This window comes from Lepisma saccharinum, chromosome 8 (genome assembly GCF_977018435.1).
Source record: "Lepisma saccharinum chromosome 8, izLepSacc3.1, whole genome shotgun sequence".
NCBI lineage: Eukaryota > Metazoa > Arthropoda > Insecta > Zygentoma > Lepismatidae > Lepisma > Lepisma saccharinum.
Window position 1 is genome coordinate 45,631,262 of NC_139236.1, and position 14,054 is coordinate 45,645,315.

Sequence of the window (14,054 nt, forward strand, 5' to 3'; positions counted from 1 at the left end):
TTAGAAAATGGAAGCAATTTGAAATTTCACAATTTTGACACGGAATTTTTCTCAAAAAATGGTCCCCATTGGTAGATTGTAGAGAGTATTTGTCAATTTTGTTGAAACTTTAGTCATTTTAACAAATTTATCCAATTTATTCACTGAATAAATGCTTAGACGAAATGTGTTGTCCTGAACGGCCAAATTTCGTTGCCCACCTCAAACCTAGTCAGGACGTTAGTTCCTCGGCAGTTCTCGATAGTTTTTATAAAATTTTCGTTAGTTCCGAAAATACATAGAAACTATTAAGGAAATAAATGGGTCGGGCCAACTTCACACTTTTTCGACCCATATTCAAATTCGAACCGAAAACCATCCAGATCGATTGATTTTCGTTAGTTCCCGTTAGTTCTCATAAAATTTTCGTTAGTTCTCAAAATTTATCCAATTTATTCGCCGAACAAAAAATGGAGGTAATTTGCAGTTTTCCAGTTTTCACACGGAAATTTTATCAAAAAATGGTCCGTATTGGTAGAATGTAGAGAGTATGAGTCAATTTTGTTGAAACTTTAGTCATTTTATGAAATTTATCCAATTTATTCACTGAATAAATGCTTAGACGAAATGTGTTGTCCTGAACGGCCAAATTCCGTTGCCCACCTCCAACCTAGTCAGGACGTTAGTTCTTCGTTAGTTCTCGATAATTCTCCTAAAATTTTCGTTAGTTCTCAAAATTTATCCAATTTATTCGCCGATTAGAAAATGGAAGCAATTTGAAATGTCCCAATTTTGACACGGAGTTTTTCTCAAAAAATGGTCCGTATTGGTAGAATGTAGAGAGTATGGGTCAATTTTGTTGAAACTTTAGTCATTTTATCAAATTTATCCAATTTATTCACTGAATAAATGCTTAGACAAAATGTGTTGGCCTGAACGGCCAAATTCCGTTGCCCACCTCAAACCTACTCAGGACGTTAGTTCTTCGTTAGTTCTCGATAGTTCTCGTAAAATTTTCGTTAGTTCTCAAAATTTATCCAATTTATTCGGCGATTAGAAAATGGAAGCAATTTGAAATTTCCCAATTTTGACACGGAATTTTTCTCAAAAAATGGTCCCCATTGGTAGATGGTAGAGAGTATTTGTCAATTTTGTTGAAACTTTAGTCATTTTATCAAATTTATCCAATTTATTCACTGAATAAATGCTTAGACGAAATGTGTTGTCCTGAATGGCCAAATTCCGTTGCCCACCTCCAACCTGGTCAGGACGTTAGTTCTTCGTTAGTTCTCGATAGTTCTCCTAAAATTATCGTTAGTTCTCAAAATTTATCCAATTTATTTGCCGATTAGAAAATGGAAGCAATTTGAAATTTCCCAAGTTTGACACGCAATTTTTCTCAAAAAATGGTCCCCATTGGTAGATTGTAGAGAGTATTTGTCAATTTTGTTGAAACTTTAGTCATTTTATCAAATTTATCCAATTTATTCACTGAATAAATGCTCAGACGAAATGTGTTGTCCTGAACGGCCAAATTTCGTTGCCCACCTCAAACCTAGTCAGGACGTTAGTTCCTCGGCAGTTCTCGATAGTTTTTATAAAATTTTCGTTAGTTCCGAAAATACATAGAAACTATTAAGGAAATAAATGGGTCGGGCCAACTTCACACTTTTTCGACCCATATTCAAATTCGAACCGAAAACCATCCAGATCGATTGATTTTCGTTAGTTCCCGTTAGTTCTCCTAAAATTTTCGTTAGTTCTCAAAATTTATCCAATTTATTCGCCGATTAGAAAATGGAAGCAATTTGAAATTTCCCAATTTTGACACGGAATTTTTCTCAAAAAATGGTCCGTATTGGTAGAATGTATAGAGTATGGGTCAATTTTGTTGAAACTTTAGTCATTTTATCAAATTTATCCAATTTATTCACTGAATAAATGCTTAGACAAAATGTGTTGGCCTGAACGGTCAAATTCCGTTGCCCACCTCAAACCTAGTCAGGACGTTAGTTCTTCGTTAGTTCTCGATAGTTCTCCTAAAATTTTCGTTAGTTCTCAAAATTTATCCAATTTATTCGCCGATTAGAAAATGGAAGCAATTTGAAATTTCCCAATTTTGACACGGAATTTTTCTCAAAAAATGGTCCGTATTGGTAGAATGTAGAGAGTATGGGTCAATTTTGTTGAAACTTTAGTCATTTTATCAAATTTATCCAATTTATTCACTGAATAAATGCTTAGACAAAATGTGTTGGCCTGAACGGCCAAATTCCGTTGCCCACCTCAAACCTAGTCAGGACGTTAGTTCTTCGTTAGTTCTCGATAGTTCTCCTAAAATTTTCGTTACTTCTCAAAATTTATCCAATTTATTCGCCGATTAGAAAATGGAAGCAATTTGAAATTTCCCAATTTTGACACGGAATTTTTCTCAAAAAATGGTCCCCATTGGTAGATTGTAGAGAGTATTTGTCAATTTTGTTGAAACTTTAGTCATTTTATCAAATTTATCCAATTTATTCACTGAATAAATGTTTAGACGAAATGTGTTGTCCTGAACGGCCAAATTCCGTTGCCCCCCTCCAACCTAGTCAGGACGTTAGTTCTTCGTTAGTTCTCGATAGTTCTCCTAAAATTATCGTTAGTTCTCAAAATTTATCCAATTTATTTGCCGATTAGAAAATGGAAGCCATTAGAAATTTCCCAAGTTTGACACGGAATTTTTCTCAAAAAATGGTCCCCATTGGTAGATTGTAGAGAGTATTTGTCAATTTTGTTGAAACTTTAGTCATTTAGCCAAATTTCGTTGCCCACCTCAAACCTAGTCAGGACGTTAGTTCCTCGGCAGTTCTCGATAGTTTTTATAAAATTTTCGTTAGTTCCGAAAATACATAGAAACTATTAAGGAAATAAATGGGTCGGGCCAACTTCACACTTTTTCGACCCATATTCAAATTCGAACCGAAAACCATCCAGATCGATTGATTTTCGTTAGTTCCCGTTAGTTCTCCTAAAATTTTCGTTAGTTCTCAAAATTTATCCAATTTATTCGCCGATTAGAAAATGGAAGCAATTTGAAATTTCCCAATTTTGACACGGAATTTTTCTCAAAAAATGGTCCGTATTGGTAGAATGTAGAGATTATGGGTCAATTTTGTTGAAACTTTAGTCATTTTATCAAATTTATCCAATTTATTCACTGAATAAATGCTTAGACAAAATGTGTTGGCCTGAGCGGCCAAATTCCGTTGCCCACCTCAATCCTAGTCAGGACGTTAGTTCTTCGTTAGTTCTCGATATTTCTCGTAAAATTTTCGTCAGTTCTCAAAATTTATCCAATTTATTCGCCGATTAGAAAATGGAAGCAATTTGAAATTTCCCAATTTTGACACGGAATTTTTTTCAAAAAATGGTCCCCATTGGTAGATTGTAGAGAGTATTTGTCAATTTTGTTGAAACTTTAGTCATTTTATCAAATTTATCCAATTTATTCACTGAATAAATGCTTAGACGAAATGTGTTGTCCTGAACGGCCAAATTTCGTTGCCAACCTCAAACCTAGTCAGGACGTTAGTTCCTCGGCAGTTCTCGATAGTTTTTATAAAATTTTCGTTAGTTCCGAAAATACATAGAAACTATTAATGAAATAAATGGGTCGGGCCAACTTCACACTTTTTCGACCCATATTCAAATTCGAACCGAAAACCATCCAGATCGATTGATTTTCGTTAGTTCCCGTTAGTTCTCATAAAATTTTCGTTAGTTCTCAAAATTTATCCAATTTATTCGCCGAACAAAAAATGGAGGTAATTTGCAGTTTTCCAGTTTTCACACGGAAATTTTATCAAAAAATGGTCCGTGATTGAGTCCGGTCACTGGACCAAAATGAATGTTTTGTGTGTGGCCACTGATGAACCAAAATGTGCTTGCCTGTTGGGCCGAGATGGGTCTGTCTAATTTGTACGATGCACGCCAAAGAAAATGATAGTACTTACTGCGTGTCGCTGTCACAAACCCATACCTCTGGAGTGGAGGACCATATTGAATTCCATAAGTTGATTCGACTCGGATGATTGCAAATGACACTCACTGATAATAACTAAGATATATTGAATAAAACAAAAGATTACAAGTATGTGCAAACTTGGTGCAATGCAACGCTATGGACGGAATGAAACTACCACGCACACTCGGCCATATTGTCTCGCGAACTAAGCGTCACTCTCTCTCTCTCTCTGTTCGAGAGTAAACATAAAACAAAACTGAATTCCCCTGACATCTATTGTTAAAAATATCAAACATATCAATTATGACTTGAGACATATTCCCCCCTCTTGGTCAAACAACGTTTGACCAACAAAATTCACTTATCTCCGTCCTTATTGCACTGAGGGAGTGGAACTAGTCTGTGAATCGATCTCTTGAAGATCCCTGAAGCTGTATGCACTGTGGCCACTTGCACTAAGCCGTCTCTTCCTGGCTGGACGCTGGTGACTCTTCCCAATTTCCATGATAGGGGAGGCAAGTGGTCGTCTTTGATAAGAACTATCAAACCTGGTTTGAAGTTTTCTTGTACGCTAGTCCACTTGGAACGTTGCTGAAGACTGTTTAAATACTCCTTGGACCATCGCTGCCAAATGTTTTGATGAAAGCTTTGGAGTCTCTGCCATCTAGACAGTCTATTTCCTGGGAGGTCAGTGAGGTCTGGCTCGGGAAAGGAAGTAAGGGCTGAACCAATGAGAAAATGTCCAGGAGTGAGAGCACTTAAATCTTCAGGATCGTCGGATAAAACAGTCAGAGGCCTTGAATTTAGGCATGCTTCTATTTGTGTGAGCAAAGTTGCAAATTCCTCAAAATTCAATGTTGACTTTCCTACTACTCTGACTAAATGATACTTCATGCAGCGTATTCCACTCTCCCATATTCCTCCGAAATGTGGTGAGTTAGGTGGAATGAAATGCCACTGGAAGGATTCAGAACTCGCGTACTCATGAATATTTTGTGTGAATTCCTGCGACGAAAATAAGCTATGTAGCTCTTCAAGTTCGTTTCTTGCCCCGACGAAATTCTTGCCATTGTCACTGTACAGATTGGCACATTTACCTCTACGAGATGTAAATCTTCGCAAGGCTGCGATAAATGCGTCTGTGGTGAGATCGGAGACGAGCTCTAAATGTATAGCCTTGGTGGCTAGACAAATGAATAAAGCCACGTATGATTTACGATGAACTTTGCTGCGTGGCGAATGCGATTTAAATGGAAAAGGTCCGCAATAGTCTACACCAGAGTTGAGAAATGGCCTTGACGGTGTGACTCTAGGTGAAGGAAGTTGACCCATGAGTTGATTGGCCGTGGTTGCCTTCAACTTGTAACAAGCGAGGCAATTGTGAATTACTTGCTTGATTGTACGCCTTGCTCGTACAATCCAGTATTGTTGCCTGAGGGATGACAACAATAACTGTGATCCTGCATGAAGCTGTCTCAAATGTTCCGCTTCTATTATAAGCTGTGTCAGGTGACCTTTCGAAGGTAGAATAATTTGATGTTTTGTTTCATACGTCAAATTGCTATTCTTGAGTCTTCCTCCAACGCGAAGAAGGTTGTTGCTGTCCACAAATGGGTGCAGGCTCTTCAATGTGCTGTTGGCTGAAACTTGTTGGTGCCGTTGAAGATCTTGAATTTCAGACTTGTAGCTTGATAGCTGAGCAGTCTTGATGCATGTATGCAATGCTGATTGCATTTCCTTTGTTGAAAGCCTTCCTTTTACTTTGTTGTTGGACTTTCTGCAGTTATGTATGAATCGCTGACAGAAAGCTATCACTCGAGTTAATTTCGATAATTTGGAGAATCGTTCGATTGTTTGCTCAAGCGAACTCTGGCAAATTGATACTGCCGTTATGCTTATTCCCTCCGGTATTTCTACTTTCCTTGGCTGCTGCGTAAGTGGCCAATGATCTTCTGTATCTGTTAACCAATGTGGCCCATGCCACCATAAATGGCTATGTTGTATTGAAGTGGGTTCAATACCTCTTGAGATTATGTCTGCCGGGTTATCTGCTGAAGGAACATGTTTCCAATCGCTAATTTGCGTAATGTCTTGAATCTCTGCTACCCGGTTGGCTACAAAGGTTTTCCATCTGTTGGATGGTGCTGCTAACCATGCCAATACAATTTGTGAGTCCGACCAGAGATGTATCTCGTCTACCTTCAGACGTAAAACTGGTAATACCTTGTGGACTAATCTTGCTAGGAGTAATGATGCACATAATTCAAGACGAGGTAATGTCACCTTCTTGACTGGCGCTACTCGTGATTTAGCACAAAGTAGATTTACTGCTGTTTCGCCTTTATGGTTAGTTGAATGCACATACAAACATGCACCGTAAGCATATTGAGATGCATCTGCAAATCCATGTATCTGGATATTTCTAACTGTTCCATTAATTAGAACAAAACGATTGACTTCAATGTGTTTAATTGCAGGGAGTTGTCTGCGCAACTGTTGCCATTTCTGATTCAAGTCTTGTGGAAGTTCTTCATCCCACTGAACATTGCATGTCCACAATTGTTGAAGAAATAATTTGTATGTAATAACAATTGGAGCGATGAGACCTAAAGGGTCAAATATTGACGCAACGACTGATGCTACCTGTCGTTTAGTGCTTGATATTTCGACGTTATTCGCTACTTCAGAAGCTTTGCTGTTGATCAGTAATTTATCTGCAATAGGATCCCAAGATAAGCCTAAAGTCTTCACTTCTGAATCGTGAAATTCGACTGGAAGCTTCATTTCACGCATGGCTGGTGGAACTGCTTCTAGCACTGTCGTGCTGTTCGAACACCATTTACGCAAAGTAAATCCTCCACGCTGCATAATGTTAATTAATTCTGCCTGAATCTGCAATGCTTCAGCTACGTCTTGTGCTCCGCTCACTACGTCATCAACTAACATGTCTTCCTTGATGATACTACTAATGCGAGGATGCCTGCTGATTTCGCTGTCTGCCAGTTGCTGTAAGCATCTAGTAGCTAGGAATGATGCCGAAGCTGTGCCATATGTAAGCGTTCGTAGCTCAAAAACTTCAATTGGATGCTTGTTGGAGCTTCTCCACAATATTCGCTGTAATGGATTGTCATCTTTTTGCACCTTAATCATTCTATACATTTTCTCTACATCTCCTGTGAATGCTATAGGATGTGTGCGAAATCTTGTCATGATGGAGAATAAATCTTGTTGTATGGTGGGCCCGACCATCAATATGTCATTGAGGCTCTTGCCACTTGTGGTTTTAGCCGATCCGTCGAAAACAACACGAACCTTGGTTGTGGAACTCTGTGGTTTGATTACTGCGTGATGTGGCAAATAGTAGGCTACCCTGTGGTCATGAGACATAGGTAATTGTCCTACAGGTACCATGTGACCTAGCTGTTCATATTCATTCATGAATTCTGTGTAAGGAATCCTTAGTTCCGGTTGATGCTCAAGTCTTTTCTCTAATTGGAGAAATCTCTTGGTGGCATGTTGAAGTGAATCGCCCAATGCTTCTCGGCTTTCTTTGAGTGGAAGTCGAACGATGAATTTGCCTGTTTCGTCCCTCACCGTGTTTTCACAATAGTGATGCTCACAGCTCATTTCTTCCTTTGTTCTATGCCTGGTATATATCTCCTCAAGGTCCCAAAATCGCTGAAGCTGTAGGTGGAGACTTTCTTCCGTTCGAAGGAAGCATGATATCGATGAATTGTTTCCACTGCATTGTTGTGGAATGCGTCCTGCGACTATCCATCCGAATTCAGTGTTTTGTAGAATCGGCAAATCAGCTGAACGTGTTATGCGATCAGGCTTGAGAATTTCGAAGAAGATCTGGGTGCCTATTAAAAGATCTATCTTCGCTGGCACATCAAATGTCGGATCTGCCAATGTTACATGTCTTGGTATTTTGATTGATGCTCGGTCGACTCGATGTGAAGGTAAGTTGCTTGTGAGCCGCGGCAATATTGAGCATTCAATGTTGGAACGCCATGTGTTTATTCTAGATTGCAACTGAATATCCACCTTGAAGTTTGCTTGCGACTCAGCATTGTTTATGCCTTGAATCGGTAAATGCTGAGGATGTTTCTTCAGTTTGAGACGCTGAACCAACTCTTCAGACGCAAAGTGGCTCTGGGATCCACTGTCTAGCAAGGCTCTACAGTATATCCATTGACCTGCATGATTCTTGACCTTAACCACTGCCGTGGAAAGTAACACGCGTGATGTATGTTGCCCTTTGAGTGCACAATAAGAAGCTTGTGGAGTTTGATCTTGATTCTCGTTTTGCGTTGCTTGAGAATTTTCATTCTTGCCTTCTTCCGTAGATTCTGTGCTGGAAAATGACGTTCTTGATATACTATCATTATGCAACAATGTGTTATGCTTCCGTGAACATTTTTTACACGAACCTGCCTTGCAAAGACGCAGTATGTGATTTGGAGATAAGCAGTTCGTGCAGAGTTTATTCCTTCTAACACAATCATACTTCTGTTTGTTAGTCGCGGCAATAAATGATGCACACCTAAAGAGAGCATGCGGCTCTTTACAAAAGAAACAAGAATTCGCACTAGTGGTACTAATGAAAGATTTCGAAAAACCCTTGTTTGATCTTACATTGTAATGTTGAGGTTTGATTGATTGCTTATTTACTTCACTTGGTGCGGGCTGAATGCTTTCCAGCGCTTGACATCGTCTTTCCAAAAACGAAAAGAAATCATCTATGCTGACAAAATCTGTTTCACTATTTTGCAGTTCCCACGCTTTCCTAGTTCCTGAATCTAGCTTAGACACAAAATGCTGAGTGAGTAACATGTCCGCCAAAGGTACATCTGTGTAAAGTGCATTTACTGCATTCAAGTTGCTTGTCGCACATCCCACAAAGGAACGCAATTCCTGAGCACTTTCCTTGCTGACTGCCTTGATGTGCAATATTTCATGAATGTACGATGATGCGATTAGCTTCTTGTTTGAATATCTACTCACTAACAACTTCCAGGCCACTGCGTAGTTTGCCTCCGTGATGGGTAAGTTTTGAATGAGCTTGTACGCTTCGCCCTTGAGCGACGAACGTAGATACTGAAACTTCTGAATGGAAGCGATGTCTTTGTTATTATGTATTAAAGACGTGAAAGTATCTTCATAGGACAACCAGTGCCGATAATCACCCTCAAACGTTGGCAATTCTATTGTGGGAAGTTTGAGCCGGGTTGCTGTGACATGCGATGTGTTGACAGCATCATGCTCCGCTTGAACCTTATCATGCTGCGATAATAAAGCTTGCATCCGGGCACTCAACTTGTAGTACGTCGTTTCCAATTCGTCTCTGACGTCATCCTGCGATGAACCAGTTTCAGCTTCTAACTGATCTTGCACTTGCTCAATGTCCACCCAAATGCGAGACAATGCATTGAAACGAGTACGCACTTCTTGAATGTTTCCTTCACTTTCACTGAATTGATTGACGAAAGTTTCCATTCGAGTGATTTTTCCTTTTAATGTCCCTCGTTGTCTAACGAGACGCTGCTGCACTTCGCTCTCACTCATTTTTATGAAGAACACGAAAGGTTAAAGGAAATAAATGCAAGGAAATGAGCCAGACAAAGTAAAATATACTTACCGACCTCCTGCGCCGTTGTCGTGAAGAAAATGATGCATGAAACGTATCATCCAGCTGTTTACAATCCTTTGCTGCGAACGACAATGGAGCTGCATTGTTGGCAATATGGCTGCTGTAAGAAACTGTTGTTTCCGCACTGCACTAGCACTTGACCTTGAACTTGAATAGAATGTCACGTAGCTGAAACATCCGTGCCGGTAAGGACCAAAATGAATGAGTCCGGTCACTGGACCAAAATGAATGTTTTGTGTGTGGCCACTGATGAACCAAAATGTGCTTGCCTGTTGGGCCGAGATGGGTCTGTCTAATTTGTACGATGCACGCCAAAGAAAATGATAGTACTTACTGCGTGTCGCTGTCACAAACCCATACCTCTGGAGTGGAGGACCATATTGAATTCCATAAGTTGATTCGACTCGGATGATTGCAAATGACACTCACTGATAATAACTAAGATATATTGAATAAAACAAAAGATTACAAGTATGTGCAAACTTGGTGCAATGCAACGCTATGGACGGAATGAAACTACCACGCACACTCGGCCATATTGTCTCGCGAACTAAGCGTCACTCTCTCTCTCTCTCTGTTCGAGAGTAAACATAAAACAAAACTGAATTCCCCTGACATCTATTGTTAAAAATATCAAACATATCAATTATGACTTGAGACAGTCCGTATTGGTAGAATGTAGAGAGTATGAGTCAATTTTGTTGAAACTTTAGTCATTTTATGAAATTTATCCAATTTATTCACTGAATAAATGCTTAGACGAAATGTGTTATCCTGAACGGCCAAATTCCGTTGCCCACCTCCAAACTAGTCAGGACGTTAGTTCTTCGTTAGTTCTCGATAGTTCTCCTAAAATTTTCGTTAGTTCTCAAAATTTATCCAATTTATTCGATGATTAGAAAATGGAAGCAATTTGAAATTTCCCAATTTTGACACGGAGTTTTTCTCAAAAAATGGTCCGTATTGGTAGAATGTAGAGAGTATGGGTCAATTTTGTTGAAACTTTAGTCATTTTATCAAATTTATCCAATTTATTCACTGAATAAATGCTTAGACAAAATGTGTTGGCGTGAACGGCCAAATTCCGTTGCCCACCTCAAACCTACTCAGGACGTTAGTTCTTCGTTAGTTCTCGATAGTTCTCGTAAAATTTTCGTTAGTTCTCAAAATTTATCCAATTTATTCGGCGATTAGAAAATGGAAGCAATTTGAAATTTCCCAATTTTGACACGGAATTTTTCTCAAAAAATGGTCCCCATTGGTAGATGGTAGAGAGTATTTGTCAATTTTGTTGAAACTTTAGTCATTTTATCAAATTTATCCAATTTATTCACTGAATAAATGCTTAGACAAAATGTGTTGGCCTAAGCGGCCAAATTCCGATGCCAACCTCAAACCTAGTCAGGACGTTAGTTCTTCGTTAGTTCTCGATAGTTCTCGTAAAATTTTCGTTTGTTCTCAAAATTTATCCAATTTATTCGCCGATTAGAGAATGGAAGCAATTTGAAATGTCCCAATTTTGACACGGAATTTTTCTCAAAAAATGGTCCGTATTGGTAGAATGTAGAGAGTATGGGTCAATTTTGTTGAAACTTTAGTCATTTTATCAAATTTATCCAATTTATTCACTGAATAAATGCTTAGACAAAATGTGTTGGCCTGAGCGGCCAAATTCCGATGCCAACCTCAAACCTAGTCAGGACGTTAGTTCTTAGTTAGTTCTCGATAGTTCTCGTAAAATTTTCGTTAGTTCTCAAAATTTATCCAATTTATTCGCCGATTAGAAAATGGAAGCAATTTGAAATTTCCCAATTTTGACACGGAATTTTTCTCAAAAAATGGTCCCCATTGGTAGATTGTAGAGAGTATTTGTCAATTTTGTTGAAACTTTAGTCATTTTATCAAATTTATCCAATTTATTCACTGAATAAATGCTTAGACGAAATGTGTTGTCCTGAACGGCCAAATTTCGTTGCCCACCTCAAACCTAGTCAGGACGTTAGTTCCTCGGCAGTTCTCGATAGTTTTTATAAAATTTTCGTTAGTTCCGAAAATACATAGAAACTATTAATGAAATAAATGGGTCGGGCCAACTTCACACTTTTTCGACCCATATTCAAATTCGAACCGAAAACCATCCAGATCGATTGATTTTCGTTAGTTCCCGTTAGTTCTCATAAAATTTTCGTTAGTTCTCAAAATTTATCCAATTTATTCGCCGAACAAAAAATGGAGGTAATTTGCAGTTTTCCAGTTTTCACACGGAAATTTTATCAAAAAATGGTCCGTATTGGTAGAATGTAGAGAGTATGAGTCAATTTTGTTGAAACTTTAGTCATTTTATGAAATTTATCCAATTTATTCACTGAATAAATGCTTAGACGAAATGTGTTATCCTGAACGGCCAAATTCCGTTGCCCACCTCCAAACTAGTCAGGACGTTAGTTCTTCGTTAGTTCTCGATAGTTCTCCTAAAATTTTCGTTAGTTCTCAAAATTTATCCAATTTATTCGATGATTAGAAAATGGAAGCAATTTGAAATTTCCCAATTTTGACACGGAGTTTTTCTCAAAAAATGGTCCGTATTGGTAGAATGTAGAGAGAATGGGTCAATTTTGTTGAAACTTTAGTCATTTTATCAAATTTATCCAATTTATTCACTGAATAAATGCTTAGACAAAATGTGTTGGCCTGAACGGCCAAATTCCGTTGCCCACCTCAAACCTACTCAGGACGTTAGTTCTTCGTTAGTTCTCGATAGTTCTCGTAAAATTTTCGTTAGTTCTCAAAATTTATCCAATTTATTCGCTGATTAGAAAATGGAAGCAATTTGAAATTTCCCAATTTTGACACGGAATTTTTCTCAAAAAATGGTCCCCATTGGTAGATGGTAGAGAGTATTTGTCAATTTTGTTGAAACTTTAGTCATTTTATCAAATTTATCCAATTTATTCACTGAATAAATGCTTAGACGAAATGTGTTGTCCTGAATGGCCAAATTCCGTTGCCCACCTCCAACCTAGTCAGGACGTTAGTTCTTCGTTAGTTCTCGATAGTTCTCCTAAAATTATCGTTAGTTCTCAAAATTTATCCAATTTATTTGCCGATTAGAAAATGGAAGCAATTTGAAATTTCCCAAGTTTGACACGCAATTTTTCTCAAAAAATGGTCCCCGTTGGTAGATTGTAGAGAGTATTTGTCAATTTTGTTGAAACTTTAGTCATTTTATCAAATTTATCCAATTTATTCACTGAATAAATGCTCAGACGAAATGTGTTGTCCTGAACGGCCAAATTTCGTTGCCCACCTCAAACCTAGTCAGGACGTTAGTTCCTCGGCAGTTCTCGATAGTTTTTATAAAATTTTCGTTAGTTCCGAAAATACATAGAAACTATTAAGGAAATAAATGGGTCGGGCCAACTTCACACTTTTTCGACCCATATTCAAATTCGAACCGAAAACCATCCAGATCCATTGATTTTCGTTAGTTCCCGTTAGTTCTCCTAAAATTTTCGTTAGTTCTCAAAATTTATCCAATTTATTCGCCGATTAGAAAATGGAAGCAATTTGAAATTTCCCAATTTTGACACGGAATTTTTCTCAAAAAATGGTCCGTATTGGTAGAATGTATAGAGTATGAGTCAATTTTGTTGAAACTTTAGTCATTTTATCAAATTTATCCAATTTATTCACTGAATAAATGCTTAGACAAAATGTGTTGGCCTGAACGGTCAAATTCCGTTGCCCACCTCAAACCTAGTCAGGACGTTAGTTCTTCGTTAGTTCTCGATAGTTCTCCTAAAATTTTCGTTAGTTCTCAAAATTTATCCAATTTATTCGCCGATTAGAAAATGGAAGCAATTTGAAATTTCCCAATTTTGACACGGAATTTTTCTCAAAAAATGGTCCGTATTGGTAGAATGTAGAGAGTATGGGTCAATTTTGTTGAAACTTTAGTCATTTTATCAAATTTATCCAATTTATTCACTGAATAAATGCTTAGACAAAATGTGTTGGCCTGAACGGCCAAATTCCGTTGCCCACCTCAAACCTAGTCAGGACGTTAGTTCTTCGTTAGTTCTCGATAGTTCTCCTAAAATTTTCGTTACTTCTCAAAATTTATCCAATTTATTCGCCGATTAGAAAATGGAAGCAATTTGAAATTTCCCAATTTTGACACTGAATTTTTCTCAAAAAATGGTCCCCATTGGTAGATTGTAGAGAGTATTTGTCAATTTTGTTGAAACTTTAGTCATTTTATCAAATTTATCCAATTTATTCACTGAATAAATGTTTAGACGAAATGTGTTGTCCTGAACGGCCAAATTCCGTTGCCCCCCTCCAACCTAGTCAGGACGTTAGTTCTTCGTTAGTTCTCGATAGTTCTCCTAAAATTATCGTTAGTTCTCAAAATTT

At 38.0% G+C, this 14,054-nt stretch overlaps 2 protein-coding genes across 2 annotated transcripts in view; one reads left to right on the top strand and one right to left on the bottom strand.

Moving 5' to 3' along the window:
* The window catches only part of LOC145990982 (proton-coupled amino acid transporter-like protein acs), a 163,650-nt gene that overhangs the window by 13,527 nt on the left and 136,069 nt on the right, over window positions 1–14,054 (top strand). The window lies entirely within an intron of this gene.
* LOC145991748 (uncharacterized) lies at window positions 4,343–9,553 on the bottom strand. Its single transcript, XM_083127801.1, has one exon. The coding sequence runs from the start codon at window positions 9,551–9,553 to the stop codon at window positions 4,343–4,345; it is 5,211 nt and encodes a 1,736-aa protein (XP_082983927.1).

Excerpts from the sequence above, each read along its gene's own strand:
- LOC145991748 (XM_083127801.1), bottom strand. The coding sequence starts at position 9,553 with ATGAGTGAGAGCGAAGTGCAGCAGCGTCTCGTTAGACAACGAGGGACA.